The 18166-nt window shown below is 34.6% G+C and overlaps 1 protein-coding gene across 15 annotated transcripts in view; it reads right to left on the reverse strand.

The window, feature by feature from the left end:
• The window catches only part of ERC2 (ELKS/RAB6-interacting/CAST family member 2), a 369824-nt gene that overhangs the window by 126694 nt on the left and 224964 nt on the right, over nt 1-18166 (reverse strand). For all 15 annotated transcript variants that reach the window (XR_001557961.2, XR_001557970.2, XR_001557967.2 and 12 more), the window contains one exon: nt 1445-1592. Coding sequence is in view for 2 of the 15 variants with exons in the window: in XM_032447283.1 (XP_032303174.1) it covers nt 1445-1592 (148 nt within the window). In the remaining 13 variants the exon portion in view is untranslated. The remainder of the gene's footprint in view (nt 1-1444; nt 1593-18166) is intronic.

The following is an 18166-nucleotide window of genomic DNA, read 5'->3' on the forward strand; positions in this document are numbered from 1 at the left end:
TCTCCAAAGGGATTAAAGAAGCATGAATGATCTCTACAACTCCTACTATCAGATAGTTGTGTAATAAAGTGGTGACCTAGTTAAGCTACATTCCTATTCCTGGTGTCTCTCTCTCTCTCCCTTTTATTTTTTTCAGTGTCTGAGATAAAAGAGATTATTTTGGCATTAATTTAATCTAGTGAAATAGCATTACTGAAGATCTTTATCATTATAAATAATGGAGGTATTTGAAGTATTTGGTTGCAATTCTATCTGAAATTATCACACACACAGTGCCTCTCTGGCAATCCTTTTCTGCTGTTCCTATACCCTGGCAGAACAAGGTTATGAAAGTTTTGAGCACAGCTCAATAATCTCTTGATGATTATTAAAAAAAATAAAAAGAAGAAGAAAAACCAACAAACAACAACAACAACAAAAACCAACACATTTGAGAACTTAAAAGATAATCAGCGATTTCCAGATAACCTCACAGAAAGCCTGAAGCCTTCTGAAAAATAAACCCACAATTATTTAACAAAGACCAGCAAAAAAAAAACCAAACAAACAAACAAACAAAAAAAAACCAAATCAAACAGCAAAAAGATTAGAAAGCATCAACAGAGTGTACAGATCTTGCTTGACTGTGAAGAGCATCTGTTCTTTTCTGTTGCACATAATAAAGCCAGTGGGAAGCTGTACAAGGAGGAGAAACAGGAGTGTAATAGCTGCATATACGTAGGTTGACACACAGGTAATGCCTCCTATTTATTTCCAAGTAAACTACAACAGATACAAAGAGCACAATAACACTATTTGATAGAGAGAATTCTCAGCTACAAAATGTTGTATTTTCAACATAGGTACCACCATTTGCTTTGCATTTTTTCAAGCCATGAACAAGAGCCTGCATGCTGTATTTAAACGTCTGTGCAAGTGCAGGTAACTCATTGTCACCATTGCTAAGATGCACCACCAACCACCTCACTGTCCTCACATCTACTGTTTTGTCTCCATCAATGTTCAGCAAGCATCAATGAATGTCAGTGGGTGCCATTTTTTCTGCATGGAAGAATTCAATGACATCCCTCTTCCATGTCAGACGCCATTTTGTCAGATTGCCCCTGTATCTGTCATACATCAACAAAACAAAACAGAATACTGGCAGAAATGTTCATATCTACTGCCACCCCACCAACATCTGCCTCTGACATCATGGGCCAACATAATGAAATAGGAGGAATTACTTTTGGAAAAGCTCTTGAAATACAAACCTGTCAAACATTCAACTAAATACTTAGCAACCAAAAAGAAGCAACACAGAAACATTTACATTTAACATCTCCTACTTATCACAATTGCCGGCACATAACAGACCTGGTTTGATGTTAGAAGAAAATAGTACAAATGAAAATAACGTCACTTATTAGTTTCCACAAAAGTATGAAAATGAGTTTCTCCCCACCTGCTGTTTTAACTGATGTACTAATCTGTCCTTCTCTCTTTTAAGAGCCATTACTTCCTCTTGTGTCTTCTTTTTCTTTGAAGCAGACAGTTCAAGCAAGGCAATGTTTGCATCCTTTTCACTAATTGCAGCAAGCAGTGCTTCCTGTCTGATAAAATAAAATGACAAACATTACATTCCTCATAAAACAGAACAAAAATGCTACATGAAATGCTTCTTTTATCCACAAGAGCAAAAAGAAATTCACTTTCTTCCTTTTTTCATAATCTAAATATTTTTTAAAGCATTTATCTCAGTCAGTGGCTTTCTTTTTATTCTGACGTAACATCTAATAATTATTCGAAATCCTTGGATCTAAAAAATCTTTGTTGCTTTTTTGTTGTTGTTGTTTTGTTTTGTTTTGTTTTAATTTACTTACCTGAATTCTAGAATATCCTTAATAAATCTGTTTTGAACTATTCCAATTGTAACAACTGAATCATAAAATCACAGTGATAAAAATCTTCAGTTGCCTTGTTTATTTGGGAGCCTGTAAGACTCAGTAGAAAAATCTCTGAACATCTTCCACTCATTTACACAGATGTTCTCCTATGAATTTATTACTATTACAGCACTGAGACATATAGAATTACACTGAAGCCAGGAGGGTCACACTGTAGTTTGTGAAGCCAGATGACAAAAGTAATTTCAACAACATATCATTTGGAAGCACAAATCTTATTATTTCTTATGCTCTAAAGTGCTCATGTTGGTAGTGTCACAATCTGTCCCTTGTTTCCTTAAATAAATGAATTATTCACTTTCTGCAGTGCATTTGATGGCAGACTATGACTTATCAGCCAAGAAAGAGCACATAATACTTAATAGGTTTTAGAATATGTTATGGCCTATGCCTTTTTTGAGAACTACATAAGATCAATCATTAAAAAATAAACACGGATAAATGAGCCGTAAATTAACTTTAGGTTCCAACTGCTAATAAATGTAAGAATATGGCTCATGAACTTCATACATCCAAGGTGAGCTAAAAGTTTGGAATTCTTGCAATCCTTCTGCTTGCCAGTAATAATGTCAAGAAAGCTATTTCACTTTTATTTCAAAATTCCTAGTGTATTAATGTAAATATTTAAAGGACAATATTTCTGATGGAGTCAAAGGAAAACAAGGCATTTATTTTACTCTCCAAGTTATGAGATGTGGATCAATTCTAGATAAACAGTTGCATTTTATTCATACACTTAAATAGTCTCATTTATTATTCTGTCGTCTTTACTCTAATCATGGTTAAAGGATGTTTAAAAGAGGATGCCATAAGTCTCCAGCAGTCTTAATTTAAATAAAAAGATCTCATTTAGAATAGCAGATATTAAGAAAAAAAAATACATTAAGGAGTCACATGTCTATAGGGTTACTCTGAAACAAGATGTAGGTATTTTACTTTCTGTAGACCTCAAAGTAATGCATAAAGGATGCTGTATGGTAATTCAGACCGGACTGTCAGCATTTTTCATGTTTTGTGCTCAAATAAATTGTCGATTCCATAAAGCTTTCATTAAAATCTTAACTTCTTAATGCACTGAAATAAAAGAAAGCAGATGCACTCCTCTATGAAATCATTTCTCTCATACTGTAGAAACTAGGGAATTTATGCACCACAGAAAATCTAAATATACCCCTTCTTGGCATCTGTCTTAAATGGAAGGAAAAATGTAACACAAATTCAACTTTTTTTTTTTTTTCCCCTCTACAGTATCTTTTCTTTACAAGCCTCTGTTTTTCTGTTTTAGAAATGTGCCCAGCCTCACCAGGCAGGTTCTTTTGGGAGTGGTGGGGGCGATAACAGAACATCTCCGACAGAAAGGGTTGGCAACAGGAATGCTGTGACTTTAAATCCAAAGAAATAGCAGGTTGCTCTATTACATCAAATACTCTTCCAAATTAAATAAGGTTAGGTGAGTTCATCTACTTTTATCTGACAGTATTACAATCACAATTAATGACGATTCGGCTTTCAGCTTTGTACTCTGGTTTTCAGGGTACATAAAACAAAGATTTGCTCTGTCTGCAATTAAAATAAGTATGATTTGGTTGTAATCTTTCACTCATGGTAATCATTGCTGTAAAGTAGGAACACTCTGCTAAATAGCAAAATATAAATGGGTTTATTCCAAATTATCTATAATTATCTCTATCTATAATTCTATAATTATCAATCTATAATTCCAAATTATCTATAATTAATTACAATTAATTAATTTAATTAATTAATTTTAAGATGCACCTGCTTAATATCTGAAGATGTATACTTATCAGCTGAAGGCACTCTGAGGGGTTACGAAAGCCTATCGGAAGTCATTATAATATTTTCGTAAGACATTATTTTGTAGAAACTTAGCAATTGTTTTTCTTGACTGCCATGTGGTTGACAGGATAATTCCATTCAGTACACAGCTATTTGTAAAACATTGCATAGTTGCAGTATTGAGACAATTGAAGACCAGAATCCAACCCCCAGCACATACAGACAGTTGAATCAGCTACCAGTATTTCATACTATTGGTCACCATGTTTGTTAATTTTTATCTTTACAACAAACCTAAGTGAAGTTAGGAGGTCTTAAATCTACAAATGTTTACTGAAGACTGAATAAGAACACAAGTATGGGAATTTGTACTGAAGTCCTTCCACCGCATTGTGGAACAATGAACACATCCGCATACATGGGCAGGTGAACGCACACAGTCTGTGTTTTTGAAGCCTCATGAATACAAATCAGCTTCAGTTCAGAAGCTGTAAAGCTTCATTTATCTAAGACACAAGACATTTTAGCTTGGGCATAGTGCCACACAACAGGCTACTGGTTTCCAGGCTGGGACTGGCTCACATCATACAGTATGTTCAGAGCACGGGCAGAGGGAGCTTTCATCTGTCTGCACCTGTCTGCACAGACATTCTCCTGGAGCATGTTGGCACATTATCTGTGTTTATAAACATGGATAATTTGAACAGTAATAATTTCAAATATATAAACCAGAGGCATTTTACCAGGCATATGGGTTAACAAGAGTTCAGCAAAGTAGTAACAAAATGTTGTGCTCCACCAGTAGATGGGCTACAGGGTTGTCTACATCCTCAGAAATTAACTTCAACACAGAGGGAAGACCTTATGCTTTGTATTATTAATACACAAAACAGAGGTACAGATTCTGACAGAGAATCTGAAAAAACCAAATCTGCCTCTCTTACTTGTGTATGGCCTAGAATACTGCCAAAGTTGTAGCTTTTCTATGGAAGATATAGATTGAAAAAGTACAGTGCCTCACTGGAATGGACAAAGTGAATCAAGAGGTGCAAGAATTTATGCAGCAGCCTGTGTGGACAGATCTGAAGCTCTACATTGCCATATATATTTGATTAGATGCCACACACAGGTCTATCAATGCTTATGAAAGCTACTGTATTACCTATCGTTAACCTTGAAATTCTCTATGGAAGAACCAAATAAATTTACTTTAGCTACCCAGTGACTTTTTGTGAGTTTTTGTTAAAAACAAAATTACTGTTTTTGCAGGAAACGTGAATACCTTAGCAAAGCTAAGATGCCAGCAAAACAGCAGGAAAAAATGACATTCTCAGTAACAATCATGAAGTAACTTCAATCAGACACGTAAAGCAATTAGCAAGATCTTCACCTAAATCTCTCAGGTGAGTAATACACATCCATTTCACTGAAAATCACCATTCATTTCTGCGCCAGGATATTTGAAAACTGGGAGCTGAGCTGGCACCAAAAACGACATACAGTCCATTATACTCTCCAGCTCACATGTTTAAGAGTGTAAGCATAATTTATAATTCCTAATTATCTAGTGTGTCAGGAAAAAATATAATTATCCCAATACAGTACTATAGAGATGTTATCAGTATTTCCAGCCAAAATGACTCCTTATTGTTTAATAAATTATGGTAATAAAATACATTTTAAAATAATTTATTAAAGCACGGAATTAAATGACATTCTTTAAAAGTAATATTTACAAAGAGTAATCCTTTTTGCTATTCACAGTTTTTCATCTCTCTTTTGGCAAACTAATCTGTTACACAAATACCAGAGTAGTACTTTTAACACTGAGAAAAATTATTCCAACTGAACACGGTAAAATTAGGTAAACTCTCAGTTTACTAAAATACATGTTAAATCAAACAGCATTTTCTCCACACTGATAAGTAATCTTTACATTTTCTTTTGAGTTACATAAAACAGTTACCAGTATTCATCTAAATATGCTCCACTATAATTGGGTGCTCACAACAAGGAGAGTTCTTCCCTAGAAAAGCTACATTCTAGAAATGAAATATCTCAGATGGCAAAGCCAGATTACATTCTAATTCATAGCAAAGACAAGCTAGTCTCCTTCATAGAATGTGAATACAACAGTCTCTCAATGGTCATATCTGCAGCATTGAGATATGGGCTTAATGTACTAAAGATTACAGTGAGAAGTACCAAGAAAGGTGCACAGATATATTAATATATGTCATGTCAAGTAAAGAGGAAAGGTACAGACCCTTCCCAGTAGACAAGAGCTCAAGGAAGCAGGAATCCATCCCAAACTATCCACAATCCCACTCTAATTTTTTCATTAACCACATGGATGACAAACTAGAAAACTCAATTATTCAGCAGCTCAGTGGTTTATGTTGATTTATGCTGTGTCTCATTTAAGACAGTACTCCTTTGAGTTTAGGCCCATGTTTCATATTCTTACACCATACACCTGCTAGCTTTACTATGACTAGAAAGACAGAACTTTTACATTTAAATTTCTACATCTATTTCAAGAACACTACAAAAGGTCAGAATGATCAAGTTTTTGAGAAAAACATGTTACAAATAAAAATAACTTCATACTACATATGATGTGTATATATATGACTGTCAGTGACAGTGTACAAAGATACCTTTCCATGGAGGATTTACCAACTCTTAATCTGATACAAGACAAAGCTTTTTAATTAAAAAACAAAAATATTAAATCATATAAACCTTTTTGTAAAATGATTGCTAGGCATCTGAAAGTCTAATTTGAATTAATGTATACAGAGCTGGAGGAAGTAGATGGTAACAAAGCAACAATTATAAATGTAACCAAACACCTGAAAACTGCAATCTCATAGATCTCTAGCAGTGCAGAGTATGTGTTTTTGAAAGCATCTGTCCAGGAGTTAAAAAAATTACTTAATATGAAAAGGAAGCCTTAGCATGCTATACAGGAAGATAAGATAATGCAAGAAGAAATAAATCCATGAAAGACTCTGTTGAATGCCAAACTGAAAAAGTATATTGTATACAGTATTTTATCACAGTGCAGCCTAAACAAATGTCAAATGGAATAACTTCTTTAACAAATATGGCAACAACTGAGAAAAAAAAAAAAAAAGGTTGCTCACTCGCATATATTTAGTCAAGATTAACTATGGATAAAAGAATGCACTAAGAACAGATTTAATAACCCTAAACTGTCATTCAGCTTGTAGGAGGTATTCAAGATATAGCTAATAAAACACAAAAAATGGTTCTAACCACCCACAAAAAAAATTCTCAGTAGTATAAAACACTGAAGGATGGCCACTAAGATAAATGCTTTCTTTTGAGAGCTGCCTTGCAGTTAACCTTCTTAAAGGGTCTCCCAGAAACCTCTAATCATAATACATTGCATTGCCACTTATCACAGTCAATTTAGAAGTGAATTCTGTAAACACTCCTGCTTTACTCCCCACCTCTGTTAGTCTAAGAATAATATTCTGAGCTTTAATAAAGAAACTCATGACAACTTTCTGGGGGGTGGAATGAGTTGTTCTTAGGAACCGTCCAATTGTAATCTAACCAAATTCCCGGATTTATAGGAAGATGATCTTCTAAGAACTTTAACTGCCTTTTCTACTTAAATCGTTCTTCAAAAATACAGAATGCAACTGAAAAAGCCATCATTAAAGTTACATCAAGTCAGAAATGTTTGAACTAATGATACACAGTAGAGTACTCAGGCAGCTTCTCACATACTAATCATACTGAAGGAGAAAAAAAACAGCTCAATCAACTTTTTCCCTTTAATTATTGTTTTCTTTCCCTCATGACCCCCAGTATTCAACCTTAGGTTCAGTAGGAGGTGACTAGAGATAGACGGTGATGAGAGATCCTGTTTGAAACAGCTTCTCTCTGTCACTCCTAAAGCAAATAAATGGTCTGTTAAAACATGCTGTTAATCCATTATGGATGTGCATGCATCTTAGAAAACAAACTTCAGAACATTATTAGTATTTTGAAGCTTTTTCTTCAGAAACAAAACATACAGACCACAAGCAGGACATTTAAAATCTGCATATTCGATAACAGAGCTGTGTGACACATTTAAATTCGGTCACTACAGATCTTAGGCAGTTTTCCTGAAATCATATTTCTGATATGAAATTTCACGACTAAACTCATTTTGCAAAAGGCACAATTCATAGTTCAGTTCTTTTGAATGAACAGTTATTTTGCACTCTTTTCAAAGAACAAATCCTTTTGAGATATTTTCAGAAGGAAAACTGAAATAGCCCTTCAGATCATCCCAGTGCCCTTGTGGCAAGCAGAGTGGACCGGATACTCCACAGCTCAGTCATAGCAAGCAGCAAAGGACTGCTCCATTAACTACAGGATAGAAACACAGGGGTTCTATTCTTACATGCCTAGTTCCCCAGCCCAACACATCAAGCACTTTTACTCATATTATCTGACTGTCAAACCTTAAATTTGCCATCTTATCAACCCTTCTTCTGGAGGCATCTGTGAGGTGTAAGACATGGTCTCTGTCCCTAACCCTAACCCTTAAAGCTGTAAGCTGCATAACTTCATTAAATAATAATCAGGAAGAGCAAAGATGAAGGAGCTCTCCATTATGTGAAATCTCAGAGAAAATGGAAAGAAGGAAAGCAAAGGACTTGATGCTAAATAATCACAGAGGAATTTACTGAAAATGCAACACTCTTATTCATTTTCCCTCTTTTATCACCTAGTCTTCCTCCCCCATGTTTCATTATTTCCATTACTACATCCCCCAGTAATAGTAACAGCTTTGTATTCAGATTGAAAATTTAAAATTCTTTTTCTTCTGCCTATCAGCAACTGCTAATGCGTGTACATGCTTTCTTCTATTAAGCAAACAAAAATCATCTATATAGGTGTATGTTTGGAGTGATTTTAAAGGCAAAGAAGGAACTTGGTGCCCATCTTTCAGTACTAATTTTCCAGTAAGAGGCAGGCTCTCAACTGCCCTTTGAATTCTCTGAACTTTTTCAAGCCCCATAACATTGAACTTCTGATGTCTTGATGATTTATGTTTTGGAAATGACAGATAAGTAAAACACCCACTCAGAAAAGAGACACACTGGTGAAACCAATTACATTTGGTTTCATAGATCATATGAAACCACTGCATTATCGTTTCATTCAGACAGCACTGCTCACGTGTGAGGAGAGATAACACACTTCAGACTGCATGAGAAATATAAAGGGGAAAAAAAGAATTCACAGAATTCAAAATAGAGCTGAAAAAGTTTAACTATGATAATTATTTCTGGGTTTTGCAGCTTTTTACTAGAATTGTCTCCTACTGTTCTCTTGGGTTAATGTGGTTCTACAGAGGAAAAAAGCAAGATATGGCAAAAATAAGTCTGCTTATTTTATGCTACATTGCAATAGATTGGAGAGGTGGGGACTACTAAGAACAAGAACAATGGCATCTGGATGCATGGGATTGTGTTACAGCAGAACACAGTGCTGCACAGAGTCCACATAAGTTAAACAGGAAAACAAAACTACAGGTAATCTGTCATTGTCAGCCTTCTCATCCTTCAACTCTGGTTTTTGTGTTTATAGAAGACAAAGATAAAAGCACTTTGCAGGATGAATGGTTTGATCTCTAGAATATAGATCTCAGTAACATTTTAGAACTAGCAAATATTTAAGCTTAGAAAATATTATTAAAAGTTACCATTGTTTTAAGATAATTGCATAGAATTTAAAATATTTGAGTCAGAAAGATGTAAAATTGAGGTTCAGAGGAAAAAAAAACACCTTCTGTTAAGTGTATTCTGTTCTTAATTTTGAAATGAGAAAATACTCTGAATAGACATTTATCAAAAATTAACAAATTTCAAGAAAATGATCCTTCCACAAAATTAAAGACACTAAGATCGGTTTCAATACTTCCCATTAGAAGTTGAAGGAAAAGACTGCTCTCATTTTGAAAAGTGACTTAAGTTACTTCTTCTTACCTTCTTCCCTTTGAAAAATATATTAAAAAACTCATAAATTTGAATGTAGAGCACTTAAAATTTAAAGTTAATCATAGAAGGAGTAATTAATCTTATTTTGAAACAATATATGCTGGAATGCAATTTAAAGTAAAAAAGAAGAAAGAAAACTGCATACGTAAGATTAACAAAATGCACTTTCATGGCAGTGCATAATTTGTATTTGATAAGTGATAGACAGGCTAGATTAAATGATCGCTTATGAAAAAGCAAGTGTCAGAGATCATTTAAACAGCGTTGTATGATTTCCTGTATCCATAAAAGTATCTCTGAATACAATTTTGTATGTTAGGCTTAGAGTAAGAAATTCCTGAGAATTTTGAAACTTACCCTTCCTTCATCAGGCTCACATTTAAAATTTTAATTATTTTGATTTAGACCTGTGAGTCATAGTCACCATTACTATTATTAATATGATGGCATGCATCACTTATTGCTATGTTTCTGAATGCTTTGTTATAATGGAAACCACTGGATTTGCATTTCTGATCCAGCAACAAAAGACCAATTATTACAATAATATCATGAATCATTGGTGTCAGTAATTTTTTGTCAAATGTTTAAAAAATGTAACAGATATAATAAATATTATATTACTTATTTGAAACCTAACAGGACATCATTCCTTTAAGAGTACGAAATCAAAAGGCCTAAAAGCCCCTCGTAGGAAAATATTTATTCAAACGTTGCCTCCAGGATACTACTTCAGTGAAGAAAAAAAAAAAATCCTTTTTAACAAAATATTGCAAGGTCGATATATAGCATATGAGAGAGAACTGTAACTTTAAAATAGAAAAGTATCAGCAAAGACAATGGAAGCCTAGAACAGGCCCAATATATTGTTAAAGGAAGAACAGAGGGAATTAGACAACAGCACAGAAATATTTCTCTAATTAGTATCTTAAATGATTGCAAATGAAAGAGATAGGATACCACATGATGTTATTTAATTATATGACTTCCTTGCTAATGGAGTAATTCATAAGTATTGCCAGGAGCGTGAAGACCATCATATGATTCAACTTTGCATAAAGAAGTTTGTTCATTGATCTACTTTGGTGGGTTAACTTTTTAAAAATTTGCTTCAGACTATGGATGCATATGTAAAATCATGGAGCTCTAAGATGATTTCTGTTGACTTTCAGTGAAGACAGTAGTACATACAGACTTTCTCAAAGATGCATGAGTATCAGAGTGAAGGTATATTGCCCAAGATGGATGTTTGAGTAGCAATAATAGTCAATGCAATAGAATAGATGTAGTTGAATATTTTAGGACAGTTCCACAACAAAACTTCACTTGAAAAAAATAAGCCTGCTTTTGAGCTAAGTAAGTTCAGATTTACTTCAGAAGTATACAACAAAGTGTTTTAATCCATACAACTAAAATCAATTACTGAGAAGTTGTTTCATTGCACTTTTTAAAATTATTACCGTCAGTAATAGGAGTAAAATACTCTATATAGTACTAATAGTACACATATTCATAGTATATTAGCTGGGCAGGTTAACCAATCTGCTTCTCCTTTCTTACCAAATTTTGTATTTAACTATTTGACTTTCCTTAGATCTCTCCCTTGGTCAGCTAGATGTATGTCAGAAGATATCTATTTTATTTGGGTTCTCTTGGGGTTGTGTTAAAGATACACGATTGAGAAGAATCTTCTTGGAGAGAGACATACTAGAGCTCTGCTAAAAATGCTACCAAGCCTGAAAGGTGAGGCATTGAAAGCAGTTGCACTACAAACAGCAGGTATGGTAGAGTAACAGGAAACAAAAAAAGATACCAGTGGGAATAGAGTTTGCTGACAGTCATTGAATTAGCTGAAAAAGGAGCACTTCTGCAGGGACAGAGTTATTCATATTTGGTTTTTGATATTATGTAGAGAGCAAAATATAATTTTCTGATGAGACATTTCTAGTTGTTTTTATTAATTCATACAATTCCTAGTGATATTTCAACAAGAGGTATGTTTATCAGAACATTCAAAGTAATGAAGGTTTTCAAATTGTCCATGGTACTGTCAAAAACTATGACTTCTCAAGTTTAATGAGTGGACACTAAGTATAACAAAAATCAATGTAGCTTTTTGAAAACAATAGCCAGTCAATTTGAACATCAAAAGTTTGCTTAGAATCAAATAGGGGACAACTACTGAGGCCTCTGCAAAGCCATAGTTGATTTTTTTTCAACTATATACAGAAGTGTAGACTTACCATGACCTTGGATGAGCTCTATACTCCAAGACAATAGTAAAATTAGATATTTCTAAATAGGATTTTGAGTATTACCTGAATCAACAGCACATCTGGAAAGAATCATGAGAGAAAGACCCTAAGCAGTTGCTATGGAAAATACTCTTAAATTGCTATCTGGGTGGCCTTGTGACTCATTCAGATATTACAGACCATTTCAGGATGAACCAGAAGTAGAAGCAAGGACTATCACTGTGAGAAATGAAACAAAAGCTGTTAACTTCTTCAATGAGCAGTCATTCTTCAATGAGTGGTAGATGATAGAGCATCAACAGTTAAAAGTACCCAAAACTAACAATATCAATGTTTAGATGATTTCACAGAAAAATAGTCTGAGGATTCTTTTTTAATGTTGTGCAAATGTATTGGTTAATCAGTACAAATGAATTGTGCAGGTAGCTATGATGTTGAAAGTAATATTCAGGACAAAAGAAAGCTCGCAATCTTAAAAGCAACAAAGACTTGCATTATTCCAGGAGTTATTTCAATTGTAATGGATCTACATGAGCTGGTTAGAGCATTACTTAAGCAATTTTATTTTTTTAAAGTGCAAACACTTGACAAAGAGGTTCTGAAAGAATCAGAATATGTTATTTTCTGGAATAAAAGATTTAACATCCAAAACTTCAGGTCAGTGTCAGGTGCTAAAAAGTTATCCAACATCATTACTCCAAAAAGAGAAAGATATATAGGCTATTATTGCATAAACTACCTTAATTTAACAACAGGAATCTATATTTTCACTAAAATAAATAAATAAATTTAAAAACTAGGAAACACTACAACACTGAAAACATTAAAAACTACGTTCAAGCAGTAAAAACTGAGAAAGACCTAATTTTTTGGCTGGTCTGCTCATGTTTAAAACTGAATACTGCTCATGATTCCATACGTAAGGTTGACTTAAGCTTATCCTTAAGGCAGAGATTCGTATTATTTAAGAAGAAAAGAAGAAAGTATATTCTCCTGAAATTACTTCCATGCTTCTGAACATTAGTGGAAGTTACTTTGTAATGAACAATTACTAACAGCTACAATTGTTTGGGAGGAACAGAGCGCATATGATGTTTATAATGGCTGACATATTCAGTTCACATTTACAGGAAGCAGACTAGCTTGAAGCAAGAGATCTGAAAAGCAAGGAACGTAACATACCAGTGCTGACTACATAAGCAAAAATTAACGTGTAGTGTATGGGAATTTAAATTCACATATGCTAGCAATATCTCATAAATAATTAATTTCTTATGTTTTCTAAGTCACTGTCTCAACCATTTGTATTTTAAAGGGAAAATTATTTGTCCCACCCCACAGTTAATACAGTGTATAACTTATGTGCGCTTCATAATAAAAAGAGGAACTGCTAGTTGACATTTTCTATTTTTATTTAAACAGGTAAAATAACCACTACAAGTTATAACAAAATCCTATCCTTTTAGCCTGCAAATTTTTGCTAGGCCTGGAATACTAAATGACTGGTAATGTTTTGAAGCCCTTACATCCTAGTGTAAGGTATGTTAACTTTTTTGCAGCTAAAAGTCTCTTAAGAAGTAATGCCTCATTGTGTGATTCACCTTGACATTCCTCCCATTCACACCCCTGGGCTGTTGCTGCCAGCTTCCTTTGTTAGTGGATACTGCTGCCACTTCCACATAATTCCACCACTTCTGCATCCTGCAGTCATGCTAGCACTGCTGCTAAGCCAGGAAGCTGGCAAGCCTGAATCTCTCACCATGAATCTCTCTCCCCAGCATCTCCCATTCCAGACAGCTAATACATAGGTACGCAAATTGAACAAACATAGAACCTAACTGGCAGAGTTTGTGCAGTTTACTTTGTCGCTAAGTTTATGCCATTATCTGGTAACTAAATATCAGGTAGTCATAGTACAGTCAACCAAGTACATGGAATCCCCATCACTGTCAACTGAGAACAGTTCCCAGCATCCAACACTGCACCTAAAAGTGAACAATCCTCAGACTTGAGATAGACAAAACCCCAACTGTGCCCCAACCTCCTTTCAGGAAACAGCTTAAATTCCTCACAGGACCAAGGCATAAGCTTGCATTCATTATTGCGCTCACGTTGAGAGAGGCCTTAGTTTCTCAAGTGACACAACACTCTCAGCAACGATGACTTTTTCTAAGTCAGCAAAGAAAGGATTTCTAAAAATGATTACGGCATCTCACTGGTGATATGTCAAAGGTGTTGATAAAATTTTCTGGCTAAAAAGCCGTTGCTTTCATTTTCTAAAGATGGATCTAACACTAAAATAATTTATTCCAGCAGCGAAACCTTAGCTGTTACAGGACAGGAGAGAACAAATGTATGCCAGCTACCTAAAGAAGAAATAGCCTTAACCAACACTTACCACCTCATAGATCAATTTTTAGTGAGCTTGATGGTGAATTACTCAGACTGCACTTAAACAGAGAAAAAGAAAAAGACCAAATAACAAATTATTTCTTACTGTACATGTGATAACACAAACTTATGCATTTTTACAAGAGCTGCAACTTCTTTATAACCAACTAAATAAATAGAAATGAAGTCATCCAAAAACATTCACTTTTTTTTTCTTGAAGGGGAAATACAGTTCCCCTTTGCACAGATCCTAAAATAGAGGGAATTCTACAAATGGCTGTGGAACTCTTGGACCTAGCAAACACTGCTTATTCCAATCCACTAAGACCACTTTTAGGCAACCTTACTAACAAAAATATTTTAAGTAAATCTCATTACTTATAGATAATGCCATTACCCAGAATAAGGTCACAACTTCCACGTATTGCGTGATTATATGATAATGAAGGTAAACATAACCATAGCTCTCAAGAGTCAGACAAGGTCAACCAAGCAGAATGCCCATAATAACACAGGAAATAAGGGAACTTGCTGGCAGGCCTTAGGGCAACCAGATAAAACTCACACATGAGAAACAGAAGTCCTTAGCTCATTGCTTGATATAACAGTGGCCCAATGCCCGAGATAATGTTTTTCTGCCATCTTCTCTAGTCCTAACCATAGTAATAATGAGCTAACCTAGTACACCAGAGTTTGAAGTAAAGATTAAGTTTGCTCCTGCTAGGAATCCCAGAAAAATTAACAGAATGTGAAAATAAGACAATAGATATATTGAGAATTCCAGGCCTGATCTTTTCCTATTCAATACAGAAAAGCAAAACTATAGCAAACCAAACCACAGCAACTCTCAAGTGTAAACAAAATCCAGCTGCTAGATACGGTCCAGGTCTAATTCCAAAAAGGGACCCCAAGGAGTCCTCATAAGGTCACCATGTGGTATTAATTGGACTAATGTGTCTTTCCAAACGCCTTTTTTTGTCAAAGTCTTGGTTCCCAGTGCTACATCTAGACTGTACAGCTGGTGCACATTATTCTTCAACTCATCCAGATTGCAGGCCTGGTTTTTACAATGTCATAGGATCAGAGGGCACAGCAGCTCCCTTCTAACATATTCTAGAGATTCTTTCGTATGGCAATTAAGTATAAAGGTACGTTGATAAGATTACATACACTTAATCCTGTGTTAGGTCAGAGCTATTCTTGATTCTCACACCTTCAGGACTGTTCATGGACAAGAATCTCCCATTGGAAATAGCAAAGGTCTGCTTGAAGGAACAAAATCTTTTGATTTGTGCCAAAGAGAAAGACCTCATGTGTCTAGTTCATCCTGCTTCTGGCTTTGTCTATCCCTTGAAGACTCACTAGAGAAAGTATACCTCATTTGAAACAAAACTGGACATGCTATATTTCCAACACAGACTCTCACCTACAAAGAAGGCATCACTCTGGACATGTACAGTTCAAGTGAAAAATGTGGCCTAACAATGCAGTTATTCTATGCATCTGACTGCACAAAATGTGCAGACTGTGGAGATACTGGCAATAGAATATGATGGATGTCTGAGTGGGAGCTTAGGTATGAATCAGTTCAGTATGAAGAAACTCAACGTGTTGCTTCATGTTAGCATAATTAAGGGTATCTTCTCCTAGAGTTCTTTCCCTCCATTTTCTTAAGCATAGTGGGATGATATGGGCCTAATTTTACACTAGAATTTACTATTATATTCTTAAGAAAAAAGTGAACTCTAGAGTTAGAGGAAGAAGTCACTGTTACAGCTAATAATTATTTCTGTTTATAAACTAAAACTATTATATTTATAACAAACTGATGTTTTCAGTCCAACTTGAAATATTTCTACTTAGCAAATATTAACATTATCATCTTATTTTCTCTAGCAAATATTTAGAGACCATAGCTCAAGTAATAAAGAAAAATGCTCCGAAATTAAAAACAGTCAAACATGGGTTCCCTTCTCACACAGTGTATATCTGGCCAAATATGTTTGGTGTTATTCAGTTTCATTGCCTCTTCTTACAATATTCCAACTCTGTGTAAAATTAAGTAAAAAATATTTATGGGCATTTATGAAATATACAAACACTGCACCAGGGAACAAAAATTAAAAGAAGTATGATACACCTGATAAAAAATACTCTGAAACATTAGTTACAACCCAAACAGAGGACATCTGCAAGATACAAATTTACACTTCTTCACTAACTTGAAATGATGAGACTCACAACTGCAGTAGTGAAAATATTATTGCTTCTGTAAACTCTAAGCTCAAGTATAAAGTAGATATGTAATCTTCAATTCCCTAAACACTCCAATTTGGCCACTAAAGATGCTGTTTTACATTTCCAAACATTTTCCCCTGTCACTACTTTTTATACTTCAGTTCTCAGGTTGTAAGTATTTGTTACTTGCAAAGCAGCTCCTTTTGAACACAGAATCATGGGAGGCATTTGTTACTAACTGCTAATGCAGCCTGCCAAACAAAAACTCCCTGCTGGTGACATGACCACCTAGTGACCTCTAAAAATGTTTTAACAATGTGAAAAATATCTCCCTCTTGTAGGAAACAGCAATTTTTTAAATTAAATGTACATTGAATGTTCGCTTACATACAGATAAATGGTATTCAGAGTCACCTTCTCTGTTTCCAATTTCAATCTTTTGAAACCCAGCCCAAACCTAAATAAATAAACGCTGATACTAAGAGGAAACTAAGAGCTCAAGAGCCTTGTGATTTCACAAACAGCTTTTTTCCATTTTCTAAAATCTAAACTTCGAGCCAGACATAGAACAGGTAATGAAAAGAAACAAGTTTGGCAGCCCCTATGTGGGTCTAAGCTGAAAATATGTCAGGCAAAAATAAGTGACTATAATTTGGCAGATTTAAAGTCTTTAAAAGTTTGCAGCTTGCTAGACTGTTTTTTGTTGTTTTTTTTGTTTTTTTTTTATCATGTTAAATTTGTAAATTGAAACACTATAGCTGTGTTGAAAAGTGACTGTTACATAATGCCACCACCATCAAACTTTTAAACATTGTTTTAGCATTATCTGTCCTGTATGCATAATAGCATCACAAAGAGCAAAAATAAATTGGGATATACAATAAGCATTTTAAGCTTGAATAAGCTGCATTACTTTAACAGTGTCCGAGAAACTCCTTTAAGTTGAAAGGACATTGATAGCTTTCAAGTAAATAGCTTTGAGATTATTATATCTCATCTAAATAATTTTATCTTGTTTGGAAGATGCCGGCTTTGGAAAGAACACTACTCAACGGCCTTTTTATAAAGTACAACAGTCACAAGAGCTGAGATTTTAAAGCTGAACAACTGAAATACCAACATCACAGAGAATGCAATGGAACTGCCCAGAAATCCTGGGTATGCTGACTAAATTCATGTTGCATCAACATGATACATCAATGCACAAGGTCACATATATTCTAAGTTTCTTAAATATGGCTTTCAAAAACATTCTACTATGCTATCTAGTTGTCACCTTCACTATAAAGCTGGGATAATTTTCTTTCTGGAGTCAAGAGAATATTATTTTCATGCAGATAATCTATCTCAGCATATAACAATCAGCAATTTACTTAGATTTTACAGACTTTTAGTGTGTGCAACTACAACTAAGTAGATATTATGGTCTCCTATGTGAGAAAACCCTATAAAGTACCCCCAAACCTCCTTATTCTAAACCTTACTAGTAGAATACAGTATACATCTA

Source organism: Coturnix japonica, chromosome 12 (assembly GCF_001577835.2).
Source record: "Coturnix japonica isolate 7356 chromosome 12, Coturnix japonica 2.1, whole genome shotgun sequence".
Lineage (NCBI taxonomy): Eukaryota > Metazoa > Chordata > Aves > Galliformes > Phasianidae > Coturnix > Coturnix japonica.